Genomic DNA, 18,160 nt, shown 5'->3' with positions numbered 1-18,160 from the left:
CATTTTGCAAACACTATAGATTAATTTAGATATGACCAATTTCATGAGCCGAATTGATGACTACGAAAACGATCATAAGAATGAATCTTCTTTTCTTGTTAATATAACATACTTATTTACAAAATATTGTGTCTCTAATCTATTTACGTAGAATCGCCACTAGTATCCTGTCATTGCAGTTAATAGTGAAGGAAGGAATGATACTGATAACTATATATATTTCCATTGAAAAAGACATTGTCTCCCGCAGAAAAATCATTCTTTTAAATCAAAACTTTAATGTAACCGCGAACATTGAACCATGGGAGAAAAGCAACATTCTCGGTGAAGTGCAAATGTAATGAGACGCTGTATTGGAAATGTAAAGAACTTCCTGAAAGGTAACATTACCACTAGCCTGGTATTTAACTATCACAAACATACACATAAACAAACAAATGAAGTCCCCTTATCAGACATGAAACATGAGCCCGTGTATATATGTTATGGTGTAACGCTTCTCTGATGTACTTATCAAATAGAATGAGATATGTGATGTGAAGACTGGGATACATTAATTGTATTTCGGGAGGGGTAAAACGTATGTACTATTTTGATACAATTGAGTCGGCGTCATCATACCCCACTATAGTATCAAGGAGTGCGGTCACTCTCAGAAAACCCACATCACGAACCTGTCTCGTGCTGTTGGGATTGATTCGCTTTTCATATTCCTCGCTGGTCCTCCCATATTTAATTTTATATCCATCAGCTACCCACAACTCTTTCAACAGAAGTTTAGAATAAGATGTTGTATAACCAATCATTGAAGTAAATTGCATCCTACATGCAGCTGTTTGTGATTCGACCTTTTAGGATTCGTCAGTGACGTTAAGGGTCTAAATGATTGAAACTTAGGAAATCCAGACTGAGAAAAGGTGAAAATGTTCGGAATGAATGTAAAAAACAGACGCAGAAGTGTCATACGGTGCACGAAATTCTAAACATTGAATGTTATCAGAGTAGGCGGTACAGTGGGGAGTCGTTTGTCCGTACTTGAGTGAAAAACAACGGGACTTGAAACATCTGCGGGAATTGATGAAAAGATAAGTTTAATTTTTATGGCGTACATGTTTTTGTTATATTACAAGGCAATCTAAAAAAATTAACATCAAACCTTACCAACACACTCTGCAAAATCCTCTGTAGAGATCTCCCACACATAAAAAGCGATTGCCCCGCACCTACCGCCTACACCCAGAATAAATGAAAACATTAACATGGTATACATGTTATGGCAGATCTTGATAATTAAACTACATTCTGAAATTTTGTTTTTCATATTTAATTATAAACTTTTTGTTATTGTTCAAAACATTATTATATTGTTTACATCTTTCTGATTTGAGCAATCACTCTTTATAGGGTTTGTTTTATGCAATATTAATAACAAGGCAATGAAAACATAACAGAAACCGGAATTAGGTTTTTCTCATAAACACTGGCAGAATTCTCCTGGAAAAACAAAGGCTATTGGTGCGTTTACCTACAGGTACAGCCCAATTGTTGTAAGTGTTCCCGAGATAACGTTGTTGGCACCTCCATGATCGCTAAAGATAGCGACTTTGCCAAACTCTTGTTTACCAATTTTTCCCGACTGAGAAGACTGTTTTTTTCATTTCCATATGCTAAACATTATATGCGGCTGTTGCGACCTTATTGTACTTATGAAGGCTAAATTCGTTAGAAGTGTACAAGCAAAATTAGGAATGTAGGTTTAGAGTACATTTCCTACTTCATTTAGCCAATACTGAAGTCTGATATTTTTTCTGTGAATTCCATGAAGCATCATAAAAAGCTCAAATAACTCCTTGTGCGAGGTGTATTTTTTGCACTTCTTACTTAGGTAAAATGAGTGCGCGACTTGTTATAATGTTTGAGCAACTTCTTCAATAGAACCAAAGTGCCCACAGTTATGGTTATCACGTCAGCTTGATAAGCAACCTAAAACTGAAAATATCGTATAAATAAACTGACAAAGAATAGCAGCGAATGAATATAAAAAAGGTATGCAGTGAAATGCTTGCTTGTCTATAAACAACAATAACTTACAAATCAATTTGCACTGCATCTCTCTTCTACATCCTACATACGTGCGCGATGAAACTCTTTAGCAATGGAGGTATGTTCAGGTCAGCAAGATGATCAAGATGGCTCTTAAATGAAACACCAATTTAAGATAACGTCATAATTGTATCTGTTTATGTCTAACCGTGTTTACTACTGAGATAGGAGACGGAGAGAGTAAAATATCAGTAGTCGCACTAGAGATAAGCTATACAATTCAGCCGTAAGGAGTTTTACATATGTGACGTAGAATAACTTATTTGATGTTAAAAAAATCATTTCTAATATCATTCTCAGAAATTCTTTCTGAATCATGTTTTTTTCTGTTTCTATTCTAATAGAGTTTCAATCTACTTGTGGTTTTAAAATATTTTTTTACCAAATTGATGTATTCTAAATCGACCCGCATGACATTTACCGAGGTGGTATGGTGCTGTATACTTGCCACCTTTCCTCTAACTATTCTATAATTATACCACAGAATTTTATCGCTCAGAAAATGTGTTTTCATACTTCCTGGTATGCATTACAGGAAACCCATCGTGTCTTCTGATAGTGTGTGCAACTGCTTTATCTGTGAGAGCTATGAATTAGCCACCGCCTTGGCTATAAGCATATCGACATCTTTGGCGTATTAGCTGGTGCTCCACAGATTGGGTCGGCACAGTGTCTATCATGACTGTATAATTGGCGCTAGTTCGGTGTCAATAGAACTTGTCTAAATGTTTGATTTAGAAACAGAAACAAACGGTCAATACCCTAGAAACAATCCATCTTGATCAACAACATACCTTCTCAACCAAATAAAAAAAGGCGAGTATGTTATATCTAATACTCAACTTCCCTGATGATGCCTAAATATTAGTCAGCCAAACGCAACACTTACAAATTCAAGAGTATAACATTTAATGGCGTTGGTGAACACAAAACATGCGAGAGCTAGACAAGATAGCATCAACCAAACATTCTACACAAATAGAATAAGAGCTATGATGCTTAAAGCTTCTTCTGTTGATCGAGTATAAGTTTGTATGTCATCTTCATACAAAAAGATCAAGCATGTTTAAGAACGTAGTTTACACGTGAAATCCACGTGCTGTAACGTTAACAAACGATGTGCAGCAGAGGTCATTTCACAATCTCCGTTCAGGATATCTCTAGGAGGAAAGTGACAGCCAGAGGGGGGTACTATCTCGTGCTGATAGATAGTGTCAATTTCAGAATTAGAGCGCCACACGCCCTGTTAATGCTGGCAGGAAGGGGTAGTAAGGAATTGTATGTGGATACGACGGATCGTGTTTACTACACGTACTATATAAGAAAAAAAAACAACCTCAAATATTCTCTTGCTTTTTTAGTAGTTGTTAAGTGGGAATCGCTGGTTTATATCACAGAGGCATGTCCCAGATCCACACCCCACAGCCTGTTAAAATTCGTCCTTCGGTGTCAAGGGGAGGTAATTTTTTAGGATAATAAAATCAAGTTTTCTAACTACGCCGCTAATTCTATTTCATTTTACAGATGTTTCAGAATCAGTCCTTAGAATTATGCCGTTCATCCAAAAACGCTAGTTCACCTTGTATATCAAACGCCCTTTTTAAAACGATGTCACAAATTCCTCAACACCCATTCAAGAAAGCAGATCGTTATAACAACAACTGATCGACAATTTAATTAAACAATGAATCACTGTATGAAAGGATTAACATGAATGACTTCCCTGTATTAGATAATTAACTGACATTAACTCAATCTCTGATCTCTAGCAAATCTCACTTTCTCTATTCCATTGCAAATGTCCAATAATTCTAAATGTAACTTTAATCTAACAATGGTATTGAATTTAATCACACACAATTGGTTTTATAAACGTCCACTTCATGACTTTGAAACCTCATTAATTAAATTAGATTATAATGGTCCTCAGAACATTTTTTTTCGGTTTTCTTTGACAAGAACTATAGGCCTAACGCAATTTATTTTCCCAAACACACATCCATATCATTACCGTCTGTAACTGGCATTCCGCATTATATAAACCTATCATCTCCCGAAAAACTATCTCTGTGTTGAAATAATCCGTTCTTGTGTCTCGTAGAACGAAACTGAGAAATGCCCATTAAAACAAATATAATATGTGTTTTTAATTAACAAAGTGTTCACTTTTAATTGGAATCTTATACTTTGTAGAAAAAATCTTTATTGGGATATTCTTTAACTGAATGGTAAGATTACCTATCATGATTTACCTATCTATCTTACGTTTTCGTGCGAGCGACGTCCTTGTATTACAAGTATATGAATATAACTTTTCCACTACCACCGACTGCATGATTTCAAGAGGGAAACGATGTGGTTAAAACTCTACAAAATTTGTGACAAAACAAACATGATACTGGAGAGGCATTTCGTTTAGAAATCCATCTTCAAATCTTTATTACCATTTTCAATTCGAAACATGTTCTATGTCTTCTTAGCAGTACAACTGTATCGATTCGGGTGATACGTGTTTACATTTATAGAAGTCGAAAGGTTTTGTGACACAACTATCATCGATCGGAAATAAAATCATTGTCACCTTTTGTTGTAAGGAAGTTAAACTTGACTGATAAAACACAAACATTTTACATGTTTATCAAAGCAAACAGTGTTATTTCACTGATTCTTGTTCAGTATGTGATGTGTGCCTTTGTGTTTCTGTGAAAAGGTTTTCAAATAAAATTGTTAGACAAAATATCTACACTTTTATGTTTATTTTAGGAAACGCATTAGTTTACCTCTGTCAAATGCATCAGTCCACACAGATAACTGGGGCAGCTTAACCTCTTATCGTTAAAGGAGGTAAATAATGTGTGAAATATCTATCCCATAATGTTTATAGGGTATAAATAATGTGTTGTTTATCTGACGATTTCTACAGGTGATGAATGTTTAGGTGTCATGACAACAGATAAGTAACACGTATCTATTAACACACAGACTAACACACCTTTGTAACTTATCACTGCACAAATACATACTAGGCAGTATTAAGTGAACTTTTTTGATATAATTCATTAAGATGAGCAGTAGTAGTTTTTTCTACACGAGGATGATAGGAATATTGCGGAGACTGGTAAATATACGTGCATACTGTACTTCGTACTTGGTTTCTTAACTATTGAATTACGTGTGCTTTTGCACTACAACAATCTTTGAAAATAAAATAGTATTTAAATAACTTATCGTCCGGAATTTGAATGCATCAACTTTGCCGAAAAAAATATTTAATACCAAGTATAGTGTTTGATTTCTACTTCTTTTCAATTAGAGTTGAACAATTTTCAGAGGTGCTTGATTTCAAGATTTCTTTGTGTTCATTTTTTTTTTTTTTTTTTTTGGGGGGGGGGGGGGGGGGGGTTGTTTCGGGTGTAGAGTAAGTGATAGCCGAATACAAAGGTTACTTACAAAATACAAAATATTTTAAAGGAAGATTTGAATGAAATATCAGAGTGGACAAAATCCACAAAATATAAAAGTCTGGATATCGAATTGTACCTATGAGCTACAAATGTTCAATATCTATTTGTCGCTTCGAAGAAACCGTACCCTTCGGTCTCGCTCACCACCAAGGTGACCAAAATTCCCCGTTGCTAGTTAATTTCACACAAAAAGCATGGCGGTGCCTGGTAGAGAATGGCGACCGTGCGTGAACTACTTTGGTGCCGGGACGATTGGACATGATTAACACTGTAAACCAATCAGTTTTCGCGAGGGAGTTATTTACGCGGAGCTCGCCTCTCGGAACAGTTGTTAGAAATAATTAATACCTGTTTGATTCACTAAAACATGTCATCGCGAAGATAAACTGATTTTAAAACAATGACAACAGCGAAAATTTAACAGAGCAGTTCAACATAGTGTCAAGGATGACCCAATCTTTCAAGATAATATATTTCACTTCTTTTCACAAAGTTTGGAATAATTGAATATGAAATAATCATTTTCCGAACGAAAAATATACAGTCACATAAAATAACATATCTAGTATATTATTCAAATACTGAAAAAATATAGCAATATACTAGGACTTCCATCCCAGTATTCTAAAGTTTACCAACAACATTACACATAACGAATATGAGAAAAAAAAAGAATAATATTTATTTGGTTTTTTTTTTAACTTATTTGCTTGAGGTATTGGACTAAATTGGTATCTTAGATTATCACAGTAACATCAATACAATCCCACGCTAATGTATCACAACACAGGGTAGTTAACCATACATTCTGATCTTTTTTCTAACACAGAGATCATATCAAACTTTTCGGAAGTCTACAAATGGTGCTTGTATCTGATACATGGTGATAAAGGCAGTGGACCCCCGCCGACTTCGAGGAGAGACGTTTAGCTAAAATAGTCTCGATTTATGTTCCCCCATTAATCGTCAGATTCCGGCACATAGTCGTCTGAGACTTGTATAAATACACGGGAAGTATCTTTTAGAGATATCGGAACGGGGCAGAAATATATCTTTCTTGAACCTGGTAACTAACAATTTTAATATAGAAACAAAACTAATCGGCACGAACTGTCAGTTGCTCAATATAACAGATAAAATTACTCAAACTCTCTAACACGTGATTCCACAGTTAATCAGATACGTGTGTAATACAATACACGTACAACGCTTACACCGTCTGTGCAACAGAATATTACACGTGTGGCAACACAGCTATAAATGTTAAAACTACAATTAAAGATAACAAGTCTTCAAGGCTAGCCAGAGTACTGGCGACCTTTACTGACGTGTGGTTTCCCTAGAGATAAGCTGGAAATTCATAACTCCTATTCTCTGCCAAACCTGACTTCAAGGACGTTTACGAACCTAAAGGACAACAAGCCATGACATTATCTTTTGTATCAACTCGCACGAACTGTATCATGTACATGGTGCACGTGCGAGTTTAACTACAGCTCCACTTATTACAAACTTTACATTAATTACAAGTGTACGATGAAATAAGCTTTTCTATAAGAGTGTATGATTCAACATTATCTATAATACATTGTCATTGTCAGTATTAGGATTGAACAATGCGCTGAATTACAGAAAATATACACTTGTATGTGCATTAGAATCACCTTGTAAAGTTACAAGATATTCTTCGGTTTCTTCGGTGGCCCAAAATGGTCACATTTACGTCTGATTGGTACGATAGGGATAAACATTTCTTTATTAAGAAGTTATGTTACTGAAATGTGAAGTACATCAAGTGACCAAAGGTGGTATCGTTAAAAGATATGTATGGTATGACCAATGACATTAGTATGACCTTGGAGTATGGACGTAGTGACCTTGGAGTATGGACGCAGTGACCTTGGAGCATGGACATAGTTACGTAGTTCAAACTTAGTTGGAAACTTCTGTAATGTGTCTTATCATTAATTCTTGTTATAGGATGTGAGATTAAAAATGCAAAAATAACGCTGATTCATAGCTCTATGAATGTCATTTCTTGTGGAAATGTTCATGTAGTAGTTAACAAAAGAGCCCTTTAAGGTTTTGTTGATATGTGTAGATACATATGTATATGTTGTTGTGTTCCTCAGTAATATATGCCTAATACCCGTGTTCTCTCCATTGCAGCTTTAACAGTGAAGTACATAACCAGACGATTCATCATGGAGTATGATCCTAACATAGGTAACTAAGGATTTTCTTACCTATAAACTATCCTTTTTATTGATTTCTGAACACTGTATGTAAGGTATAAGAAATTGATAACCGAATATTGTATTGAAGCTCGGATTGTATATAATATATGAAATATTTGTGACGAAAACGAAAATTTGTTAATCGGGACATCAGTGTTCATGTAGTCAAGGACCTTATACTCCGGAAACCAGTGTACATGTTGTGTAGGTCCCCACCATCGGGACACCAGTGTTCATGTTGTGTAGGACCCCACCATCGAGACAATCAGTGTACATGTTGTGTAGTGCCCCACCATCGTGACAATAGTGTTCATGTTGTGTAGGGCCCCACCATAGTGACACCAGTGTACATGTTGTGTAGGCCCCACCATAGTGACAACAGTGTACATGTTGTGTAGGGCCCCACCATCGTGACACCAGTGTACATGTTGTGTAGGGCTCCACCATCGGGACAACAGTGTACATGTTGTGTAGGGCTCCACTATCGAGACAATCAGTGTTCATGTTGTGTAGGGCCCCACCATAGTGACACCAGTGTACATGTTGTGAAGGGCCCCACCATCGTGACAACAGTGTACATTTTGTGTAGGGCCCCACCATCGTGACAACAGTGTACATTTTGTGTAGGGCCCCACCATCGTGACACGAGTGTACATGTTGTGTAGGGCTCCACCATAGTGACACCAGTGTACATGTTGTGTAGGGCCCCACCATCGGGACACCAGTGTTCATGTTGTGTAGGACCCCACCATCGAGACAATCAGTATACATGTTGTGTAGGGCCCCACCATCGTGACAATAGTGTTCATGTTGTGTAGGGCCCCACCATAGTGACACCAGTGTACATGTTGTGTAGGCCCCACCATAGTGACAACAGTGTACATGTTGTGTAGGGCCCCACCATCGTGACACCAGTGTACATGTTGTGTAGGGCTCCACCATCGGGACAACAGTGTACATGTTGTGTAGGGCTCCACCATCGTGACAACAGTGTTCATGTTGTGTAGGGCCCCACCTTCGGGACACCAGTGTTCATGTTGTGTAGGTGTAGGGCCCCACCATCGTGACACCAGTGTACATGTTGTGTAGGGATCCACCATCGTGACAACAGTGTACATGTTGTGTAGGGATCCACCATCGTGACAACAGTGTTCATGTAGTCTACGCCTCTGTATCAGGTACATCAATATCCATGTAGTCAAAAACACTGTCCTCGCGTCATCCATACTGATGTAACATTGAACGTCAATATCCATGTCGTCTAGGACCCTGTACTCGGGACACCAATATCCATGTCGTCTAGGACCCCGTACTCGGGACACCAATATCCATATCGTCTAGGACCCCGTACTCGGGACACCAATATCCATGTCGTCTAGGACCCCGTACTCGGGACACCAATATCCATGTCGTCTAGGACCCCGTACTCGGAACACCAATTTCCATGTCGTCTAGGACCCCGTACTCGGTACACCAATATCCATGTCATCTAGGAACCCGTACTCGGGACACCAAATTTCCATGTCGTCTAGGACATACACATGTATTCCAGGACCCCATTCTTGTGATATCAATACCCATGCAGTCTAGAGCCTCTAACTCGGGACATGAATACCATGTAGTATAGAACTTCGTCCAATGGGATTCGCATTTGAGACACCAGTGGTAATGTAGTCAAGAATCCCATACTCGGGACACCAATAACCATATCGTATGTGATCTTGTACTCAGGACACCATTATACATTAGTCTAGGATCCGTACTCGGAACATCAATACATCCATGTAGTCAGGGCCCCTCGGTTTTTATCGCTACTCCAAACATCCTATTGTTACAAAAGTTGTATTAGTCTATAATCCCAACTTCCTTACAACAAGAATAATTCGCAATGCACCACACTAGTTAATCTTTGAAATCTTTGTTACAGAGGACACATACACCAAGCATGAGGACATAGACGGAACGGAAATGTGCATTCATGTCATGGATACTTACGACAAGGTACGTAATACTAGTGAGTAAATACGGGATTAAGACCTATCATAGCATTGATGTCATATCATTGTTTATTTGTAGCAATTAATACAGCGGGGCTAATTCGGGATTCGAACCTATGACATTGAGAATGTAGCCAGTTAAACTACCCATCCACAGATCCACTTCCCCGCATACTTCCTCTTTTTTCAAAGTTTGGGGTCACATGTGAGGATATCCGAATCTCGGACTGATTCAGTTTCATAACCGAGCGGCAATGAGGTTGCTGCATAATAATCAGACAACAAAATCTCGTTACACGTATCAAATATAACGCAGTCCTTTACCTAAAATTTGTGTTTTACGATAAATGCGCTCGATATTCCGACTGGATTTGAAAGTCTTTTTAAACTTAGAGGTGATCATTTTGACTAAAGCTGTTACCGTTAAATTGATTATTATAACACACTGTTATAAACTGTTAAAGTATTATATTGTATTTCTAGAAATGGGGTTATTGTTTAGAAAAATTATGTTTTGAATTTGGTATTTACGAGCATTCTGTCAATTTCATCGCCATTTGTAATGTTCATGTTAAAAGTATTCATGTTGAAATTCTTTGTTTTTGAAGTTCCACGTCCTCAGAATGATTAAATAATATGTTTTCACTAAGGACTTGTTGATACATGAACTTTTTCAGCGGCTATGAATAGACCTACTTCTGAAATGCTACGGGTTCTAGTAACTCAAGTAACAGACGTACACATAGAGACGAATCTATGGCTGTAACTAGTCTTAATAGAATCGATCTTTTAACCTTACATGCCATGGCGAACGTACCAAGCAAAGCCTTAGAAATGGAAACAGCCTAAAAGATATGCCCCATTTTTGTGAACTTTTAAATCATTTAACTGGAAAAAAGTCCATAGTAGAATTTTGATTTTTTTTAAGTTCTGGAACATACTTCGAATTGTTTTAAAACAACAACGAAAATATCAAGATGTCAGTAGAATGATTATACAATTCAAATTCAATAAAAGTGGGATAAAATAACACCGTTAACTCAAGACCATTCCATCACGAAATTATTTATCTACATTTGGTACAAATAAATACCAGAATTAACACTAGTCTTTTTCGGAAAACAAATTGTATTATCACATTCATAAAGTGGAAGAGACAGTAACAATTGGTAAAACACCGAAAAATTCTAGAATAACAGTCTAAAACAATTTAGTTGTTTGTTTTACCGCTAGGAGGACAGCGACCCCTTGCGGTATCTTCGATGGGCAGACGGCTTCATGGTGGTGTACGGGATCACGAGTCGACAAAGTTTTGATAAAGCGCGGGAATATTTAGAAAGTGTCACACAATACCTCAAGGCTAACTCGAGAGATTCGCCTGTAGCTCTGGTTGGAAACAAAATCGATCTCGAACGGTATCGGTACGTATTATAAAATATTAATTATGTCATGCAGTATGTATACAAATTCTGATTTTAACTGTTGAATATATATTGACATTAAACTCGGATATTTCTTGATTTTGAAGACAAAAATGGTTAAAAAAAGATAAGTGTTTTCCTCAAAAATGTTGAATTTTGCTTTAGCACTGAATCTATGGCAAGTTTTAGCTGTTGGTGTATCTGAGCCAGATCATAGATACATTCGTCTATAATTAAAATCTGATTTTTACTCAGGTGGAGTTTGCAAAGACATTGTCGCGTCACAATATGTATTTTGGTTGCAGGGTGTGAAATGACGTTTCATTCAGATTTTAGGATGCCTGTTTAGGTCATCTGACCCAAATGCTTTACTTCAAAACGCTACTCCTTCTTAATGCTTGAATGGATTTCAACCAAATTTGATATGAAACATCATTGAGAATGGAAAATCATTTCCTTGATTCCGAAATCTGATTCGACCCAAGGAACTTCTTCTTAAAGCTTGAATGGATTTCATCCAAATTTGGTGTGAAACATCATTGAGAGTGGAAAATTATTTCTTAGATTCCGAGAGTTGACTCGACCCCTACTTAATATGAATGACATTGACCCGCTTTCAAGGTCACAGGGATCAAATGTGTTGAAATACTGAAGTAACTTTTTCTCGATAAGCGAAAGGTCAAGGTTCTTGATACAAGGCCTGTAGCATGCAAACAATACGTGCGGAATATTGATTTTTGTATAGTGCAAGTACTAATGATATGCTTTCAAGTTTGCAAAAAAGTCTTGATGGAGCAACAATGTCTTCCTTGTAAGATGTATAGTAGTTTATTTTTGATATCCTATCTTTTCACACGGTGCTGGCAAAAGTTATGGTGTACTGTCTCTTCACAGGTTACTGTTAAAGTGGTATCAATGTCTAGTGTAAATTATAGTTTCCTGTCTTTTCACACGGTACTGGTAAGGTAACTAAGTTCTAGTGTAAGTGTATGATGCCTGCCTCTTCACACGGTACTGATTAGGTGGTACTAGTGTAAGTGTAAGTGTATGATGTCCTGTCTCTTCACACGGTACTGATTAGGTGGTACCAATGTCTAGTGTAAGTGTATGATGTCCTGTCTCTTCACACGGTACTGTTAGGTGATACCAAGTTTCAGTCTATGTAGTCCTATCTTTTGTTAAGTGTATGATTCCTGCCTCTTCACACGGTACTGATTAGGTGGTACCAATGTCTAGTGTAAGTGTATGATGTCCTGTCTCTTCACACGGTACTGATTAGGTGATACCAATGTCTATGTGTAAGTTCAGTATGATGTCCTGTCTCTTCACACGGTACTGATTAGGTGGTACCAATGTCTAGTGTAAGTGTATGATGTCCTGTCTCTTCACACGGTACTGATTAGGTGGTACCAATGTCTAGTGTAAGTGTATGATGTCCTGTCTCTTCACACGGTACTGATTAGGTGGTACCAATGTCTAGTGTAAGTGTACACGGTGATGTCCAATGTCTCTTTCACACGGAACTGTTAGGTGATACCAAGTTTAAGTCTATGAAGTCCTATCTGATGTTCAGTGTATGATGCCTGCCTCTTCACACGGTACTGATTAGGTGGTACCAATGTCTAGTGTAAGTGTATGATGTCCTGTCTCTTCACACGGAACTGTTAGGTGATACCAAGTTTAAGTCTATGAAGTCCTATCTGATGTTCAGTGTATGATGCCTGCCTCTTCACACGGTACTGATTAGGTGGTACCAATGTCTAGTGTAAGTGTATGATGTCCTGTCTCTTCACACGGAACTGTTAGGTGATACCAAGTTTAAGTCTATGAAGTCCTATCTGATGTTCAGTGTATGATGCCCTGCCTCTTCACAAGGTACTGATTAGGTGGTACCAATGTCTAGTGTAAGTGTATGATGCCTGCCTCTTCACACGGTACAGATTAGGTGGTACCAATGTCTAGTGTAAGTGTATGATGTCCTGTCTCTTCACACGGTACTGATTAGGTGGTACCAATGTCTAGTGTAAGTGTATGATGTCCTGTCTCTTCACACGGTACTGATTAGGTGGTACTAGTGTAAGTGTAAGTGTATGATGCCTGCCTCTTCACACGGTACTGATTAGGTGGTACTAGTGTAAGTGTAAGTGTATGATGTCCTGTCTCTTCACACGGTACTGATTAGGTGGTACCAATGTCTAGTGTAAGTGTATGATGTCCTGTCTCTTCACACGGTACTGATTAGGTGGTACCAATGTCTAGTGTAAGTGTATGATGCCCTGCCTCTTCACACGGTACTGATTAGGTGGTACCAATGTCTAGTGTAAGTGTATGATGCCCTGCCTCTTCACACGGTACTGATTAGGTGGTACTAGTGTAAGTGTAAGTGTATGATGTCCTGTCTCTTCACACGGTACTGATTAGGTGGTTCCAATGTCTAGTGTAAGTGTATGATGTCCTGTCTCTTCACACGGTACTGATTAGGTGGTTCCAATGTCTAGTGTAAGTGTATGATGTCCTGTCTCTTCACACGGTACTGATTAGGTGGTACTAGTGTAAGTGTATGATGTCCTGCCTCTTCACACGGTACTGATTAGGTGGTACCAATGTCTAGTGTAAGTGTATGATGCCCTGCCTCTTCACACGGTACTGATTAGGTGGTACCAATGTCTAGTGTAAGTGTATGATGTCCTGTCTCTTCACACGGAACTGTTAGGTGATACCAAGTTTAAGTCTATGAAGTCCTATCTGATGTTCAGTGTATGATGCCTGCCTCTTCACACGGTACTGATTAGGTGGTACCAATGTCTAGTGTAAGTGTATTATGTCCTGTCTCTTCACACGGTACTGATTAGGTGGTACTAGTGTAAGTGTATGATGTCCTGTCTCTTCACACGGAACTGATTAGGTGGTACCAATGTCTAGTGTAAGGGTATGATGCCCTGCCTCTTCACACGGTACTGATTAGGTGATACCAAGTTTAAGTCTATGAAGTCCTATCTGATGTTCAGCCACAATGTTGTATTCTGCCTCATTGTCGTTCGACACTTTTCCGCGGTTGATATGTTGCCCTCTGGCTTTTTAGGAACCAAATGGTTATCAAATACACTTAATAATTTTAGTATTCAAATAAAGACACTTCGAAAGGTTCAGTTGAACTTTCTGTTTGACGATTTCAAGATTTCGTAGACAGCTGTACTTTGTGAGTGAAAATGTTGCCCTGCTTTCGATGGTTGTCTGGTATCCGATAAAGATGTGGTGTTTGTGTTTATATCTACCGATTACATACGGTTGTTGATGAACATTTCGTTAGTGGATAGCTTCGAAACAGATGTGTCTGGTCTGGTCTGTGGTAGGTCGACCTCGCCAACAGTTACTCAAGAAGGCATCTTTGCCCCTGTAGAAACATGGCATGAATATATTTTTATCTGAAAAAACATCTATTTCTGATCGATTGAAATGATAATACCAGTGTACTTCTTACAGTTATAGTGGTCTTAGAGAGATCTCAGATTCTCAACAGTGATATCTTCCTTTTGTTTTCTATGGTATAATGTTGGTGTATAATTTCTTCACCTCAGTATTCTAATTCATCTACTTACATTTCTATATTTCAATAATATTTTAGGCAAATAAGTAAAGTGGAAGGAAACTCGCTAGCACAAGAGTTTGAGAGTCTGTTTTTCGAGACGACGGCAGCTGAGGAGTTCGAATACGTAGAGGATGTTTTCCATGGGATCATACATGAGATACAACGTGAAAAAGGAGATCGCCACATGAACTTTCAACCTTTGTTCATTTCTGAAGAAAAATTCCATGCCGCCCAGAGGCGACCGAAATCACCTCGAGCTGGGCCTGACAAAAAGGATGAAAAGGGACCTACCAAGAAAAACAGTTCTAGCTTCAAACTTTTCAACAAAAGCTTTAAGATATTTAATTAAGGTTTAGCTTGGTGGATTATACGAAACATTCAGAGACACTGCTCTGTGTGGTGTCAGAAACCTGTGATACGATCATTAAATTATTGTGTGTATTAATATCATTATTTATTTCACTCCTATGTTTTGTTCGTGTGTGTTCTCAATTCGTGTTTAGTCTTACGATTTTAAACAGACAGGGAAATCATCAGCTTATTTGTCCAGGACTTAGCAGGCTTCGTTCAGGACGCAAGGGAGTTGTTTCATTTCCAGCAAAATATATTCATAAGTTATGTTTTCACTCCAATTAAATCTAAACACCGGAGCAGCTCATTATTAAAACTACATGTATACCATAATATATCAATAACGAAGGGCATTTCCCAGTATATTGATAATGCTGATTTAAAAACCTGCAGTATGTTGATGTTAAACAACTCTCCTGAGATCGTTATAGTAGATATTACCGTTAGCTCCGTGATCAGTAAGAATTTAAGACTCTTATTAAGCATGAAATTTCAAACATGTTATCTGGATGTATTGAAATAATATTTGAGTTACTAGGATGATTAGAATGGCGTCAAATAGCCATTAATAATAAACTAAAGTTACCGTCTTTATTAGAAGTATCCATTAATAATAATGTAATGTACCTGTTGAATGCGCATCATTATAATCCAGGTTACATTACGTACCGACTTAAAGACAAATTACCTGGTACAGTTTACAGAATTACACATAATTTATATCTTAATTAAGAAGTTTGATCAAGTAAAAGGGTAATCATCATGTAAAACTTAATTGTTACCATACCGTCTTTGTCTGGGGTGGGGGAACCGACGATGGGTCTAATACACTCCCAATCGCCCCTTTCCTGACACAGGTACAATATGTATATACACGAAACAGGTCTATGCTAGTTTTAGTCTAATTTGGATAATAGTTTTCCACTTGTAAATAGCATTTAATGTCGTCGTTCATTATTTGGCAGCCATAGTTGCATCCATCATTTATTTATTTAGTCAGGGTTAATGTTCTACAGAATTTGATGGAATCATGAATGAATGTAAACCGTTTTCATCATCCAATCCGCCGGTAATCTAGCGAAATCAACAATATTTTGTGCACGTGTCACTAGTATAATATATCATGGATCGTTTTTCATTGGCTGTGCAATTCACAAATGATTGTGATGTCATAATATGAACAAAGGGCTGAAAATGACGAACCATAATGGTGGTCTCCGTTTGGTTTTGTCCTCAAAACCAACTTTAAAATCAGTCATGATGTAATTTTACTGAGTTATCTGATAAAAATATCTTCAATTTGTTTTCGTTTCATGGAAGATTTTATGAAAGTCCGTCTCAAAGTCTTAATTTTTGCTCGTCAAGGCTCGCAAAAATATCCTCGAAGACCTGTTCCGTGAAATGAAAGTTCCTTTAATGTCCTATATATATTGCTTATTTGATGTTATACTTAATACAGGTAATGTACCTGATTATTGGAAGATAGGTGTTGTCTAACCTAAATTTAAATATTACTGAGCAAGAAGTCTCGTTTCATGTCATGCCGGTGTTTTTATATCAATACTTACTAATAGATTAAACAGGGTGGTCGGTGATATCACTCTCAAACTAGTGCCAGACTGGTTTCAGAATCAGAAAAAAAGCTACCACTGGCATTTTTTTTCATTTTTCATTCTAAATGCCTGTTTTTTATATTTATTTTTCATTTATAGATTTCAGGAATGCGCTGAATTTGTTTGGAGTCTTTTAGATATAGACAAATAACAAATAACGATCTGTCCATCATTATGTTATAACTTAATACTTCATTTACAGATGTTAAAGAATGATTATGATGTAATTACAGAAACGAGTTTTTTTTTTCTTGATGTATAAGAAAACGTGCAGGCTTAACAGAGACTATTTGGAACTTGGTGTAAAATAAAGTTTACCAGATCAATTTATCGTAAAATGGCTTAACATAAAGAAAACATAAAATAGAAGTTCTTATAACACAACCAGTAGAAGATTGAGTGTGACGTTTTGTTGACTACGCGGTCACCTTCATCAGAAAAATGATCTGTGTGGAGCGTACTAGAACTAACGCACATAGTGCGCGAGTTGGTAAGGAATCCCGGCTGTACTATAATCCTGTGATCACTAAGGTCGTAAATAGTGTGACGAGGTCATTTGTCTGATGAAGGTGACGCCACACATCCAATTTTCTACCGGTTGTGCCATATGAACTTCTATTGACATTACCAACCAGAGGAGTATAATCCAAAGTAAAGGGAACGTTCAAGAGGACAAAACCAATTCTATGTTGAAAACAAACTTTGAACTTTAACAATACCTTGTAAAACTGAAGTCAAAAGAACAACAAATGATAGCTAAAATTCGAACATTAAATGTGCATTTACCTAGAATCAGGACGATGGATAGGAATGTCCAGTGAGAACAGAATTTGTAAGTGGATGTTGTATTGAAATGTGAACACGTATCTGTTAAACAAATTAGACATTTATTACAAACGACTACTGTACTTACCCTAGTATTATCAAAACACAAGGGTTATTTACTATAATGTCAAATTTTCTAGAAAAGCTCTATAACTACTGCTGTTGAGTTCATAATCTGGTAACATAATTGGATTTCATAACCCGATATCCTATTTATGGTGCAAGTGTGTTGCTTCTGATTTCAATTAGCACATGTAACTGATTAATCAAATAGCAAAATTAAATCTAGTGAATTGATCATTACGAAATATTGTTACGCAGGGCCACGTTTTACTATAATTCTGCCACTACTTCCATCATATAGAGCTGTACAGGTTCTCTCCCTTGTCATTTCCATCATTCTTGTCGCCAACTCATTGTACCACAAATAAAATGATTTCTTGTAAAACAATTGACTTTGTTGGTGATCTTCAGATGATTTGTATTTCTTGTATACCACCAATTTGTTTGGAAAATGTGTATTAGTATATGAATGAAACAGTTTTTTTCCAAATGTAACT

At 37.3% G+C, this 18,160-nt stretch overlaps 1 protein-coding gene across 1 annotated transcript in view; it reads left to right on the top strand.

The window, feature by feature from the left end:
• LOC132546829 (ras-like protein family member 12) overlaps positions 1-15,261 on the top strand; it is a 30,471-nt gene extending 15,210 nt beyond the window's left edge. Inside the window, exons 2-5 of the mRNA XM_060210547.1 lie at positions 7,737-7,793; positions 9,732-9,805; positions 11,035-11,222; positions 14,848-15,261. Of these exons, the coding sequence (XP_060066530.1) occupies positions 7,737-7,793; positions 9,732-9,805; positions 11,035-11,222; positions 14,848-15,160 (632 nt within the window). The 3' untranslated portion in view covers positions 15,161-15,261. The remainder of the gene's footprint in view (positions 1-7,736; positions 7,794-9,731; positions 9,806-11,034; positions 11,223-14,847) is intronic.
• The last annotated feature ends 2,899 nt before the right edge of the window (positions 15,262-18,160 follow it).

Source organism: Ylistrum balloti, unplaced genomic scaffold, assembly GCF_031769215.1.
Source record: "Ylistrum balloti isolate Yb309-2 unplaced genomic scaffold, AGI_CSIRO_Ybal_v1 Utg369916, whole genome shotgun sequence".
NCBI classification, from domain to species: Eukaryota; Metazoa; Mollusca; class Bivalvia; order Pectinida; family Pectinidae; genus Ylistrum; species Ylistrum balloti.
Note: the sequence above shows the minus strand (reverse complement) of the source record. Positions and strands in the feature narration are given on the sequence as shown.